Source organism: Rhineura floridana, chromosome 13 (genome assembly GCF_030035675.1).
Source record: "Rhineura floridana isolate rRhiFlo1 chromosome 13, rRhiFlo1.hap2, whole genome shotgun sequence".
NCBI lineage: Eukaryota > Metazoa > Chordata > Lepidosauria > Squamata > Rhineuridae > Rhineura > Rhineura floridana.
Window position 1 is genome coordinate 37,138,578 of NC_084492.1, and position 14,614 is coordinate 37,153,191.

At 45.0% G+C, this 14,614-nt stretch overlaps 1 protein-coding gene across 2 annotated transcripts; it reads left to right on the forward strand.

Moving 5' to 3' along the window:
* Positions 1-291: 291 nt before the first annotated feature.
* Positions 292-13,761, forward strand: LOC133369020 (sulfotransferase 2B1-like). 2 transcript variants are annotated; one of them, XM_061593815.1, is made up of 6 exons: positions 292-585; positions 5,133-5,341; positions 8,065-8,191; positions 9,727-9,821; positions 9,932-10,112; positions 11,510-11,711. In XM_061593815.1, the coding sequence occupies exons 1-6, from the start codon at positions 447-449 to the stop codon at positions 11,614-11,616; spliced, it is 858 nt and encodes a 285-aa protein (XP_061449799.1). In that variant the 5' UTR covers positions 292-446; the 3' UTR covers positions 11,617-11,711. The 2 variants fall into 2 exon arrangements, with proteins under 2 accessions (XP_061449799.1, XP_061449800.1); XM_061593816.1 differs by lacking the exon at positions 9,932-10,112 and having other exon boundaries at positions 11,510-13,761.
* The last annotated feature ends 853 nt before the right edge of the window (positions 13,762-14,614 follow it).

Sequence of the window (14,614 nt, forward strand, 5' to 3'; positions counted from 1 at the left end):
AATATTTGGGGGCATCATGTTGCTTCACAAGCAACATTGGACCAAAGAGGGAGTTGAGTGCTTTTTAAAAATTAGCTTGCAGAGGCACAAGCAGGCATGAAAGCAGCAATCAAGACACCCCTCCCCAAATCCCCTGCCACTTGTTCTTGCGTTTATTTCAGGGGCATCCAGCTGCTTAAACAACAAAAGAGTCTTCGGGCTTCTTAAAAGGCGGGCAGATTTATTGAGACATCCTGAACTAGACTAGAGCAAGGCTTGCCAGCTGTTTAAAAGCGTACACACACACACACACACACACATGAACTGGCCACAAGCATGAGAGTCTGAAATAGGAGCAGAGTCTCAGAGGGCTGCTCTTCCCCTCCCTTCTGGGGCGGGACAGAGGAAGGGAGGGCTCTCTTTTCCTGCCTGCCGTGGGCCCCACGCACTCATTCAAGGCAGCAAATATGTACAGGCTGGATGTAACGGAGACCTTTGCCGGCCTCAGCCTGCCAGGCCACCTCCACACGCAAGAGTCCCTGAACTTTGCCAGCACCTTCCAGTTCTGTGGCTCTGATGTCCTCCTAGTTACCTACCCCAAATCAGGTAAGGGCTGCCTGAGAGGGGCTAAAGAGGAAAGCCCCTAAAACCCCCCAACCCTTTGCTCCCCTTTCCCCCTGCAGCAACAGCATTGTTCTGGCTGGAAACAGGAACAAAGGAAGCTGCCTTATAGTCACTCAGACCATTGGTCCATTTACTTACTCTTGTTGACACTGACTGGCAGTGGCTCTCCCAAGGTTTTAGGCTTGGTTCTCTCCCAGCCCTGCCAGGAGATGCCAGAGACCGAACCTGGGTGTGTCTGCATGAAGTATCTCTCGGCTACATAGGAAGCTGCCTTGCACTGTCACACCTTGGTCTATCTAGCTCAGTATTGTCTGCACTGACTGGCAGCACCTCTCCAGGGCTTTAAGCAAGGAGTCTTTCCCAGCACTACCTGGAGATGTCAGTGGAGACTGGACTTTCTGCATGCAAAGCAGATGCTCTAACCACTGAGCCTTGGCCTTTCCCCAGAGAGATGATAGGGTTTTTGTTTCCCAAAGAACTGGAGGCTGTTGTTGCGGTCTGCACGCTCATCCCACTTCAGTAAATAGATCTATTTTGTGGGTGGAGGCAGGCTTTGTGTTTTTTTCTAAGATCTGCAAAATCCATTTGAAGAAACGTGGCAACCGGGTAACAGAAGTTCAGCTTGTGTTTGGCATGGAAGCAAGACCTCTCTCAAAATGCTTTTGGCACTCTTTACATCTATGGGGCCAGTTTGGATGTACAGTTGTGCTGGCTATGGTTGATGGGAGTTGTAGTCCAAAATGTCTGGAGGGCCCCGGGTTGGAGAAGGCTGCCCTACAGTGAGACCTGGATATCTTTGTTCTTTTAAGAGCTTACCTATCTATCTAATTTGTATTTCTCTCTGTTTTTAAGTTTTTGCAATCTTAAATTCAGTTTGTTGAATTTCCACTTTGGTTTGTGTTTTCTTCTTTTAAGGTCCTTTCAAAAATTCATTAGTATTAGTGTGCATGTCTCCTAGTATACACACTTCTGTATGCTTTCTTTGCAAGCAGTTCCCCAAATATGCATTTTTGTATGCTCTTTTCATTAATACATGAATTTCTGTGCACACTTTCCTCTTATATTTACATTTTTGTACATAGTATTTGGTGGGAGAACTGCATTGCAAAATTCAGAGAAGTGTGGGTTTCAAAATATGGATTTTCAAAAAATAAGTGGATTTCCTAAACATATTGTTTAGGAGGTGCAAATTCAATAGGGCCACACTAAAATGCAAACCAATTTCTCCTCCCTGTTGACTTACACAGAGGAGGGAAGGAGGGAAGTAAGTGATGTCTTGTGGAAAACCAGATGATGTGCAGAGGATGTTCACCTCGCTTCTTGGTTTTACTCGTAGGTAACCACCCTGCATGTTGGGTTGCTTCAGTTTCCTAGAATGGGGCTGGTCCCACCATCACACTTCATAGCTGCATGGAATTGCTCCATGAAATGTGTACCTGACCAATAGCTCAGGTTTGCAACAGGATGGTGACTTTGCATCTGTGGTTCTTTTTCTGTGTGTTTTCTCCAACACCTTTTTGATTCTCACACCTGCAGTGGAGAATGTGGTATCAGAAGCAGCCCACGCAGTTGTATAATTCAGCGTGTTGCTAAAAGGTGCCAGCAAATTAAGCAACCCATTTCTCAAAGACACCCGAATGGCATGGGGAAAAACAACATATGCATCTAGCACTGCTAATTTCACCTGGAATGCCTCATGTTTTATCATAAAACAAGTTTAGGCAGCTTGGAAGGCCATCTTTCCTGGCTAGTCCCATACTGGCTGGGGGTGATGGGAGTTGTAGTCCAACAACATCTGGAGGGCACCATGTTGGCCACCCGTGGCCTAAGAGATCTATTTACCAAGGCATCTGATGACTAAAGGAGACTGTTCCTGGCAATCCTGAGATCCCTGGATGAAATAATGTTTTTAACGGTAACTGCTTTTAGAATGCTTTTAAACTGTTTTTGAATGCTTTTGGTTGTTCTTAAATTGTTTCGTTGATTTGCCTGCCACCCTGGGCTCCTTTGGGGGGAAGGGTGGGGTATACATTAAATAAATCTTCATCATCACCATAATTCAAAATGGCATCCAATTACATTCATACATAGACGAAAACTTATTCCTTCATCTTAGGAACAATCATGCCAGATTTGGTTAAAATCAATGAAGTTTTAAAAGGTTCAGTCCGCCATCTTGATTCAAAATGGTGTCCAACTGTATCTATAGATGAAAGCTGGCAGGATTTATTTATTTATTTATTTATTATTTTATTTATATCCCGCACTTCCTCCCAGCAGAAGCCCAGGGCGGCAAACAAAAGCACTAAAAACACTTTAAAACATCATAAAAACAGATCTTAAAATACATTAAAACAAAACAATGTTAAAAACATTTTTAAAAAAGCTTTTAAATCATCTTTAAGAAAGGGTTAAAACATATTGTTAAAAAAAAAAATTAAAAAGCAATTCCAGCACAGACGCAGACTGGGATAGGTCTCAACTTAAAAGGCTTATGGAAGAGGAAAGTCTTCAAAAGGCACTGAAAAGATAACGGAGATGGTGCCTGCCTAATAGTTAAGGGGAGGGAATTCCACAGGGTAGGTCCGCCACACATTTGTCAAGAACAACTCCTCCCGGAACTAAATTTATCTCATTTTTTGATTAGGTAACCTCCTTGGTAGAGAGCCAGGGTGATGTAGTGGTTAGAGTGTTTGACTACAACCTGGGAAACCAGGGTTCAAATCCCCACACAGCCATGAACCTCACTGGGTGACCTTGGACCAGTCACTGCTTCTCAGCCTCAGAGGAAGGCAATGGTAAACCCACTCTGAACACTGCTTACCATGAAAACCCTATTCACAGGGCGCCATAAGTCGGGATCAACTTGAAGGCAGCCCATTTTTCAACCTCCCTGGTAGACTGTAGGAATGCTGTCGACGTAATGTATCTCAATTTGGCTTTTGACAAAATGCCTCATGATATTCCGATTAGCAAGCTCGCTAAATACGGGCTGGATGGAACAACTATCAGGTGGTTGGCTACAGAATCATACTCAAAGAGTGCTTATCAATACTTCCTTCTCAAATTGGGGTGAGGTAACAAGCAGAGTGCTGAAGGATATGGTCCTGGGCCCAGAGCTCTTCAACATTTTTATTAATGACTTAGATGAGGAAGTGCAGGGAATGCTTATCAGATTTGCAGATGATACAAAATTGGGAGGGATAGCTAATACCCTGCAGGACAGAAACAAAATTCAAAGTGATCTTGATAGGCTGGAGCACTGGGCTGAAAACAACAGAGTGAAATTTAACAGGTATAAGTGCAAAGTTCTACACCTAAGAAAATGAAACCAAATGCACAGTTATAAGATGGGGGATACTTGACTCAGCAATACTACATGTGAGAAGGATCTTGGGATTGTTGTTGATCACACGCTGAAAATGAGCCAATAGTGCGATGTGGCTGCAACACAGAAGTATAGTTTCCAAATCATGTGAAGTACTAGCTCTCCTCTATTCAGCACTGGTTCGGCCTCATCTTGAGTACTGCGTCCAGTTCTGGACACCACACTTTAAGAAGGATGCAGACAAACTGGCATTAACAAGGATCTCATTCTCAACCCAGCATCAAAAAAAAAGTGGGTGGGTGGGAGCATGGCTATGACTAATATGAAGAAACCCTTCACTTCTGAATTTGCCACTACACTACTGCTCAAGAGCTTGGAGGAGATACTGAAGGGAGACCTCCACTGTTGCCAATGGGAGTTTCTAATGAAATGCGATAGCAGCTTTGGAGGCTGCTATTTTTGCTGTAGAGCTTGGCAGGGAGGGAGAGAGAGAAGAACTAGGGAGAGGGAAAGGGAAAGGGAGAGGGAGATCAACTCTCGCTCTCCACCCACCCATAAAATATGTGCCAACAAACTTTCACACCAACAGTGACTGCAGCAGATGTATAACGAGTTATTTATACTTGTTGGATTTTCTGCAGTAAGGAAACATCTGGATTAAATGTATATTAAAAAGGTAGGCATTGGCATGCTGATTCCACAATAAACTCCCATCCGGAAGCACCCCAGCCTGTGAGAAATGGCTAGTTCATGCTTCTGTTGAATGAATAAGCTAACGCAGTTTATCACAGACATTTTGTCAGTTTATGTCAGTTTATCACCAGACATTTAATGCACATTTACTGTAAAGCACATGGCTTCCATCCCCCAAGAATCCTGGGAGCTGTCGTTTGTAAAGAGTGCTGGGAACTGTAGACCTGTGAGGGATCAACTACAGTTCACAGGAATCTTTGGAGGAAGCCATGTGCTTTAAATGTATGGTATTGATGTGACCTAAGGTGGAAATCTGGCAATGTTGTCAGCTGTCCGTAACATCCCTACTCCTATGTAGAGCCTTCTCCCAACCCAACCCCTGCTGGCAAAGGCAATTGCAATCCTTAGAATGCATAAGTCTGTCATTACTGGGGTTGTCCCTGAAGGTCCAGTGGTGGCTGGAGGTTAAAGGCCTGCCCCACACTGACACTCTTGTCCTCCCCTGTAGGCACCACCTGGATGCAGGAAATCCTGACCTTAATCTACAGTGACGGAGACCCACGGCCTGCCAAGACAACCCCCAACTGGGCCCGGACCCCCTGGCTAGAGCACATCCACTTCAAAGAGCTTCTCCAGGAGACTGAAGGACCTCGCCTCCTCACCACCCACATGCCCCCGCAAGTGTTGGCAGCTTCCCTGAGGAAAGCGAAGCCCAAGGTGTGTGCAGGGAGATCCCATAACTGGCCAGCTTTCTCATGACATCAGGGCAGAGCCAGCCCTACCCTTAGGCAGAGTGTGGCAGCAGGCGCTTGGCTATTCCCTTCTGATGGAACGTAGGAAGCAGCCTTATACCGAATCATAAAAGCAAATAAAGTCAAGGTCTAATCAGACATGATATGATTTTAAAATATAGAAATGAATAGTGGAAAAAATAGTCTTGGCTAATAGGCGACAGAAGATACAATAATGCCCAATTTCAAAAGCGCATGCACTTTACTACACAGGGTGTGGTATGAATTGTTAGCTCTATAGATAAAATATACATACACTCCCAATGGCAGCACGGCAATAAAGCCTACTTTGAATTTCTGCTTTGGATCTTGCCGTGCCTCTTCTTGGGCCTCATACTCAAACTGCCATTTCTTTCTCCATTTTCTAACCTGTTCTGTCTCAAAGTTTGGTAATATTTCTAGCTCCTTTGCAATCTCAGTAGCATCTATCAAAACTTGTTGAAAACCCTCATCGCAACTGCAGCCCACAAGGTAATTCTTGGTCACTTGCAATTGGCTTGTAGCTGAATTTAAATCAGCTTCCTTATTTTGTAGTAGCTTGCTTGTAAGATTGACTTCAAAAAGGATGTTGTACCATGTAACAAGGGATACCACAAACTTGAACTTACAAATTGCATCAGCAAGGCCCTTAGCTTCAATTCGGGAAGTATTTCCAGATAAACCTTTTAGGCTTGTGTCATCAAAGATGTCTATTAAAGCATCATATATACTACCAACATGATATCTCAGTAGTTTCAAAGCATCGATCCGACTCTCCCATCTTGTTTTGCTCAATGGCTTAACAGTTATGCCTAAGTCTGATACATGGCTAGTTAGAATTTGCCAACGCTGAGTCGATGCAGAGAAATAATTATAGATCTGTTGAACCAAACTGAAGAAACTAGTTCCTTCCAGACAACACTTAGTGGCATCATTGACTACCAAGTTTAAAGAGTGTGCATTGCAGGGCACAAAAAAGGCACGTGGGTTTATGTCCAGGACTCTCTTTTATACGCCATTTTCTTTGCCTTTCATGTTACTCCCATTATCATAACCTTGACCATGCAGATTCTCAATTGGTAATCCCATTTGCTCAAGCTGTCCAAGAAGAGTTTCTGTCATAAAGGCACCTGTAGTCTCCTTCAGTCGAACAAATCCCAAGAAATGTTCTCTTATGATAACCTCAGGCTCAGACATCTCATTATCTGATGGTTTGATTACATCAACATAACGTACAATCATTGTCATTTGTTCAATATGACTGACATCAGGTGTGCAGTCCAGAATAATTGAGTGGTATTTGGCTCAGTTTGCATGTGCTAAAATTTTCTGCTTGATAGCACTTGCTAGAAGTTGTATAAGCTCATTTTGGATATCTTTTCCTAGGTAGTGAACCACTGTTTCCTGATCTTGAACTCTGTGCAAATGTTCATTCATGATAGGATCAAGAAGGGCTAGATATTCTACAAACTTCAAAAAATTTCCATTTTCAGTTGTACCATGGAATGCCAAGTTTTGTATGCCAAGAACTCTGACCAAAGCAATCAAGCGTTCCAAGATATTGTTCCCACACCTACTACTCAAAAACCTTTTAACTGGAGATGCTGGGATTGTACCTGGGACCTTCTGCATGCAAAGCAGATGCTCTGCCCCTGAGCTATGGTCCTTTCAGAGCAGCCGGTCGCCTTTAAAGTAGCCTGCTGCTTTCAGTTGCGGTGAAAGTTGCTAAAGATGTTTTGTTTTTGAGATGTTTTAAGGTGCTGCTAGTATTTTGTCCTTTGTTTGCCACCCTGGGCTCCTTTTGGGAGGAAGGGCAGGGCAGAATTTATTTAACAACAACAACAATAATAATACAACCTGTTGCCATTGTTAAAATAAAATCCAGCTGCATCTCCAGTCAGCTTCAGTATACAGAATGGAGAGTTGCTATTTATTTATTTATTTATTTATTTGATTGATTGATTGATTGATTGATTGATTGATTGATTGATTGATTGATATCCCGCCCTTCCTCCCAGTAGGAGTCCATGGCGGCAAACAAAAGTGGCAAAGATACTCTAAACACTCTATCTTGTCATTTGCCTTGGGCAGCAACATCTATCGGGGGTCTCTTAAAACCAACATTCACAGGAGTCAGGCCAAAAATATGAGATTTGACGGAGTTGGAGGTGGGTAAGTGGGGGCTTCCTAGCCTACCCAACTGTAGGGACTCCAAGTCAGTGAAGATGGTATCAGATTTCATCTCTGTGTTGGGATGTTAGTGAATCTTAATGTTTTGGTGTTACATTGGGGCTCACAGACTTGGTGGGGCAGGACTTTTATTTGGTGCCAAGTCCATCGCACAGCTACAATTACCCTCACATAGCTCCAGTTTCCAGAGTTCCTCAGGAAGAGAGATTGACTGTTAAACCATTCTGGGGACCGACCGTAGCTCTGTGAGGGATATAGGGGCCTCCTAGCAACTCTCAGTACCCTTAACAAGTTCCCAGGATGTTTTGAGGGGAAGGCGTAATTGTTTAAAGTGGTGTAATAATGCTTTAAATGCATAGTGCGGATGGGGCCCTGTGAAGGGAAAGGAAAATGGAAAGGTGCTTTTCCTCCTATCTGCCTGGGCTGTGCCGTGTTGACTCGTGTGGGGTGTTCCATCTGTTTCTCCGCTTGCCCCCGCAGGTGATTCATCTGGTCAGAAACCCGAAAGATGTTGCCGTCTCTTTCTATCACTTCTGCAGAATGGCCAACTTCTTCCCTGACCCCGGCTCCTTCGATGAGTTCCTCCTCGCCTTCTTGGATGGCACAGGTGGGTGAGACATGCTGGGCATCTCTACGCCACAGCCATTGTATGGGTTGACCTGAGACTGGCTACTGTTCAGAGTAAACCCTGACAGCAAGAGCCAGCGTTTGTCTTTTTCCCCTCTGAAAAGTCAGCCTAATTTTGCAACTATACCTCTAAATTAGCATATTCAAAGTCTATGCAAATTTGTGCCATAGGCTGTGTGCTTGAGACTTTTAAATACCTAGCTAACACACCTGCAGCAAAAGAAATTCAGTTCGTTGCCATCGCTGTTGTTAAATGGCCGTTAGGAAATTCACAAAAGACTAAATTTAAGGTTACAGTAAAAGAACGACTCCTTTCCCCATGGGCAGAATGAAGTTAGTTCTTTACCAGTCATGCAACATTTATTTCAAGAGACTCCCCCTCTCCCCCCAAAAAACTCTTTTTTTGTTTTGTGCACAATTAATGCAAATGCAATATATCTCTTGCCTAGTCAACAAAAATTACATTTAGGCTGCAATCCTAAATAGGGAAGGGCAGTAGCCCACTTGTAAAGCATTTGTGTTGTTTGCAAAAGGTGCCAGGTTCAGTCCCTGGCATCTCTTGGTATGGCTGGGAGAAACTCCTGTCTGCAACCCTGGAGTGTCGCTGCCAATCTGTGCAGACAATATTGATCTAGATGAACCAATGGTCTGATTCTGTGTAACACACCTTCCTGTGTTCCTAAAAAAAAACACCCACAGGACTGTGGAGATCAGCTTTCTCGTTTTGATCCTAGCAAGGTTCAGCACAGTTTGTAAGGCCCTGGAGCTCTGTAATTTAAGTCGCAGCAAAGAGGCAGTTCTGAAAAGCAGGCCCTTAAATAATCCCAACTTCTAACTTGTTTGAATGGGTACTTATTGAGAGCCCTCTTTATTTAAGCAGAAATTAAGTTGGGACAGTTTTCCATGAAAAAGAAGAGGGAGGATCTTGCACCGATTGAACTTCTGCCTGTCACACAGCTGCTATTAAAGGCACAAGATTGTTTTTAAAAGTGGCAGCTCAGTCGGTGCCAGATCACTGGGGTTGATTCTTTCCCCTTCTGTTTCAGAAGGGGACTCCACTCACTGCATTAGAAGTGGAAAGTTATTGATTCAGAGCAACATTTCCCACTTTGCTATTTACTTTTGCTTAGATGAATGAGAGCCATTTTATGGACAGACAAAATTCTGAAACCTCAGCAAAAGGCATGGGGTCGATGGGTGGGGCTTGCTCTATGGCCTGATTGGCTGGCTGGCATTAAGGCTGCATGCCGCCCTCCAGGCCTCTCTGTCTGGCCCTTGGAATTCTCCCCAGGCCACACCCTGATTGTTTTTGCCCGGCTAGAATGTGTCCTTGAACTCTGGGTATGCCTCTTGTCTTGCTTGTCTCTGAATGGAGAACAGAGAGGGGTGTGTGAGTGTCGGTAGAAGCGAGTCTACTATATAAAGGCAAAATCTGAGCTAAAGAATATTCGCTGTCCCAGCAGTAGGAGGCACAGGGGCTGCTCTGACCCATCTCGTCTCTCCTGCCCCACACAGTGCACTATGGCTCCTGGTTTGAGCACACCAAAGGGTGGCTGAACTGCAAGGAGGAGCTGGATGTTTTCTACATCACCTATGAGGAGCTGCACCAGGTGAGTTCAGCCAAAGGCACATAAAAGATGTGGGTGGTTTGGCTGATAGCCCCTTGGGTGCTGTGGTGGCAGCCTTTGCCTTACGCCCTCCACCACTTCTCTGACCCCAGGATCTGGAGGGCTCTGTGGAGCGACTGAGCGCCTTCCTGGGCCATCCTCTGCCGCCAGGCCAGATGGATTCCATCCGGCAGCATTGCAGCTTTGTCTCAATGAGCAACAACCAGATGGTGAATGGCGCACTCATTCCTCATGAGATCATGGATCCAAGCAAGAGCCAGTTCATGAGGAAAGGTGAGTGGGAGGCAGGGAGGATGGGCAGCTCAGTGGCAGAGCTCGTCACTGCGTGTGAATCGCTTCCCGCAATCGCTTTGCTTACAGAAGGTCCCAGGTTCAGTCCTCGGCATCTCTAAGGAGGGCTGAGAGAGGATCGAGAGTCTGGAACCCTGGAGAGCAGCTGTCAGTCACTGTAGACCAGTGTTCTTCAACCTGGGGTCCCCACATGTTGTTGGACTACAACTCCCTTGATCCCTTGACCAGTAACTAAGCTGGCTGGGGAAGATGGGAGTTTTTATTATTATTATTATTAATTATTATTATTATTATTTCCATTTATAGACCGCTTACTATCTAAAAGATCTCAAAGCGGTTTACAATTGAATACACAAGGTACAATAAAAACATATCAGATTAATTTACAAAGCAAAGTACATAAACAATATCCATATACATAAACATATATATCAACAGTATAAAAGTCAGAGTTCACCAAGGGAAGCCCATAAGCCGCCCTCCCTGCTCTATGAAAGTGTCAGAAAACTGAAATTATGTTAACCACGGAGAAGGGTGACAAGCAGGTAAAAGGTTATCGCTCCCCTGCTGCTGTTTGCCATTTCATGTAGTCCAAGAATATCTAGAGACCTTCCCGAGATATATTTCGCCGGGGTCTGAAAACTTGGCTGTTCCATCAGGCCTTTACGACCTTTGAGACTTCCAAGGTGAACTAGTCCTAGAACTGTAAAAACAATCTACTAAATACTGTAATTTTTGTATTACACTGTACTGGCTATATTGTTTGTTGTTTACTGTATTTTATCATGTTTTATTGTAAGCCGCCTAGAGTGGCCATTGGCTAGACAGGCGGCCTATAAATTAAAGTTTATTATTATTTTATGGTTGAAGAAGAGTGGCACAGACGACACTGAGCTAGATAGACCAATGGTCCAAAGACAACGTCCTACGCTCCTACTTAATTCAGCCCTTCACAACTATGAGGACTAGGATCTTACTTTGGGGAAGGGCTGTAGCTCAGTGACAGAGCATCAGCTTTGCATGCAAAAGGTCTCAGGTTCAACCTCTTGCATCTCCAGTTAGGGCTATGAGATATCTCTGTTTGGAAATCCTGGAGAGACAGTGCCAGGCAGTGTGGACAGCGCTGAAGGAGACGGACCAGTGGTTTGACTCAGTGCAAGGGAGCTTCCTGTGTAACAAAGCACAGTCCTGGGTGCAGCTCGTCACCCTTTGGCAGGACACTGCCTCCTTTCGGATCCTGCGCGCCTTCTAAATACACCTAAGACTAGTTCCCAGACCCCTCACTGGATGACCAGCTGGCATCTGGCCAGCTGTTGCTGCACAGGATGAACTTTTGACTGATCTGATCCAGCCAGGCAATGCCTTTATGCTCTACTTAGGTATTGTCGGAGACTGGAGGAACCACTTCTCCCCGCTGCAGACTGAGCTCTTCAAGAAGAAGTTCCAGCAGGAAATGGGAGGCCGCTGCCTGGGTTTCATGGACTGATGGGAGCACGATCCAGGAGCCAAGGGGGTGCAACCAGGTGGGGATGCCCAGGATGTTCAGAGGACCAAATCTGGCACACCAAAGTGGGTGGATGGGGAGTGGGGCCTGCTTACCGGAAAAGGGCACCCACTGAATGGAGGCACTTTTCCCTTTCCTGATGACATATGGACAGCTCAGAGTCACATGCATGAGCCATCCAGAAACTGTCTACCTCAGGTGTGGGGAACCTTTATTCCTCCAGCTGTTGCTGGCCTACAGCTCCCAATACCTGGAGGGCCAAACGTCCCCCACCCAACTCTACCCTAGCCTGGAGCTCTCCAGATGTTTGGGACAACAACTCCCATAAGTCCCAACCAGCCTGACCACTGGAGTCACAGTCAAAAATATCTAGAGGGCACCAGGCTAAAGAGCTGCTTTACCTTCACTGGCAACAAAGATATTTTCCAGTCCTCCTGTGTGCCCTCTTTTAACCGGAGACTGCTGAGCCTGAAACTGGGATCTTCTTCACACAAACCACATGCTCTGCCAGTGAGATGGTTGGGAAGGCTCTGTGGGAGTACATTACCAGCTACCTCTACAGCAGAGGCAGGGAACCTGTACACCCTCCAGATGTTGCTGGACTCCAACTCCCAGCAGCCAGTATGGCCATTGGTCAGGGATGATGGGAAATGTAGCCCAACAACATCTGGAAGGCCATAGCAAGTTCCCCAATTGCTGCTTTAGGGCTTCCCCTCCTTCCCTGGGGCTTGCAAAACAATGACCTAGGTCCTTATAAGTGGAACACCTTCCCCACAAAGAGCAGTGCATCTTCTTCTTTTTTTGGAAGAGACAATTAGGTTCCTGGTTTTGCAACATAATTCTGGAGATGCTACAAGCATGTCTGGTTTGTGGTAGAGTAAGTTCTAGTCTGCAGCCACAAGCCATGGTGTCGTGCTGTGGAGTCCTGTGTTGACTGCAGAGCCAAGGGATGCTTCCTTTTCTCACACTCTCTGCGCATGCAGGGTGAGATTGCATGGTGGAACCTCTTTCTGAAGGACTGGTGCTGCTTACTGCATCTGGGAATTTACCTCTCCAGCCAACCCTGCATCTTGGGTTCCTAGGGAACCATCAGAAAGCACATAATTACACGATCTTCCTTCCATCCAAGCCACTTTATCAGAAATTGCCATTCTTTGTCCACTCACATTTCAGGGAGAATCCAGACATCATATTTGCCAAATCATTACAGCGCTAGGTTGTCCTCCTATCTTTTTTCAGACCTGAGTTGTGGCAACTGCTTCTTCCCAACCCCCAATAAAAGCAATTGCAGTGCTAGCCTGTGTGGACAAACAAAACACTACTGAAGCATCTAAGAGTTTTTGTGCCTTTAATTAAGAACTTCCTACTTGCACCTTCTGCCCTTGCATTGCTTCCTAGGCAACAACATCAGGGATTAGTGATTAATAGCCTCTTAATTAGTCACATACCTATAGCCAAGTCGCAATGAAATGCTTGATAACTATCATTTTGCAGGTATCTTAAAAATTACTGGAACTCCTGGAAATAGCAAAGTGCAGCTCATTGGTTATTTATATTTATCATTTGCTTTTTTACACACATAGCAACGTACATAAAAACACAATACAAATCAAACAATTAAAATGCTAAAAACCTAGAAATACATTTTTAGAAAAAGAAAAGAAAGGCAAACAGCAACAGCCACTCCATGAAACAGCATCCACACCTGAAAATCCAAAATGACTATTTTCTAGTCTGAAACGTCTGGACACCAGGTTGGGGAAGGTGACTATCTTTCACACATATGGGTTTGACATAGTTCTGTGGTGCCCCAGTACCCCAGTGGGATCTCCATGGACGTAGCATGACTTGTATTCTAGCACAATGAATTCTTTATTCATCTGTTAGATTGCAATTTCGTTTCGCGGTATATGTATTACCTACCACCCATTTTTATAATTAGCCTCCCTGGAAATGTTGCCGAAGGACGGTATAGAAATCCATTAAATAAAGTGTACATTGTCAAGGTATTACATAAGAATGTGTGGAGCCTTGTTTACCTATTTGGGCTCCACATAACAATTAATTCAACTGGTTCATTAAACAGAGGTTTCTACAGCACCTAGTAGAACTCTTAGCAAAGGGCATCTCCAGACTGGGCTTGTTTTGCAGGTGTTCTCTGCATCATGTCATTTACGCAATAATAGAGCATTAGTGGTCGATTTATACTGGGCTATAGTCCCAAAGAGCCCAGTTGCCCGCCAGCTGGCAGTTGCGGACAAGGAAGGGGCTGGCTTGTGCAGCTGTGGCAAGCTGAGCAGGCCCTAGCCAGCTGGGGAGGACTAGCCTCAGAGGGAGGCAATTGTAAACCCCCTCTGAATACCGTTTACCATGATATCCCTATGCATAGGGTCGCCATAAGTCAGGATCGACTTGAAGGCAGTCCATTTCCATTCACACATCATTCCACTGTTTTAGTTGTTCTGCAACATTTCCCCAGTGTCCTTGCGTAACCGCTGTCTGGAGGGCTACTCTTGCACTACAGCTCAACAGAAGCAGGGCAACAAACAAACCCTGGAACATTTGTTGTGTGAGAAGTTACAGGATTTCAGAGGGAAGTTAAGAGATATACACAGTTGGAAAGCAAGCAGTCTCTTCACCGCAAAACCTTTGCAGGCACCAACAGTTCTGACAACAGGATCACGTGTACCCATCATGAGCACAAATAATCATGAATGCACAATATAAAGGGTGTCTGGAGGACCCCTGAATTTCTTAGGCGAAGGGAGGGAGGGGGTCTAGAGTTTGGGCTCCTGCTGGGAAGAAGGGCGGGATTATAAATCAAATAATTAATAAATAAACTCTTAGGCGAAGGGAGAGAGGGCGTCTAAAGCTTGGGCATGCTGGTTTAAAAGGGCAGGCATACAGCAATTCCTGGGTCTGACCATGACCCAGGAAACTTGCAGTTTGTTTCAGTCATGGTGATGAAGGGACAAACACA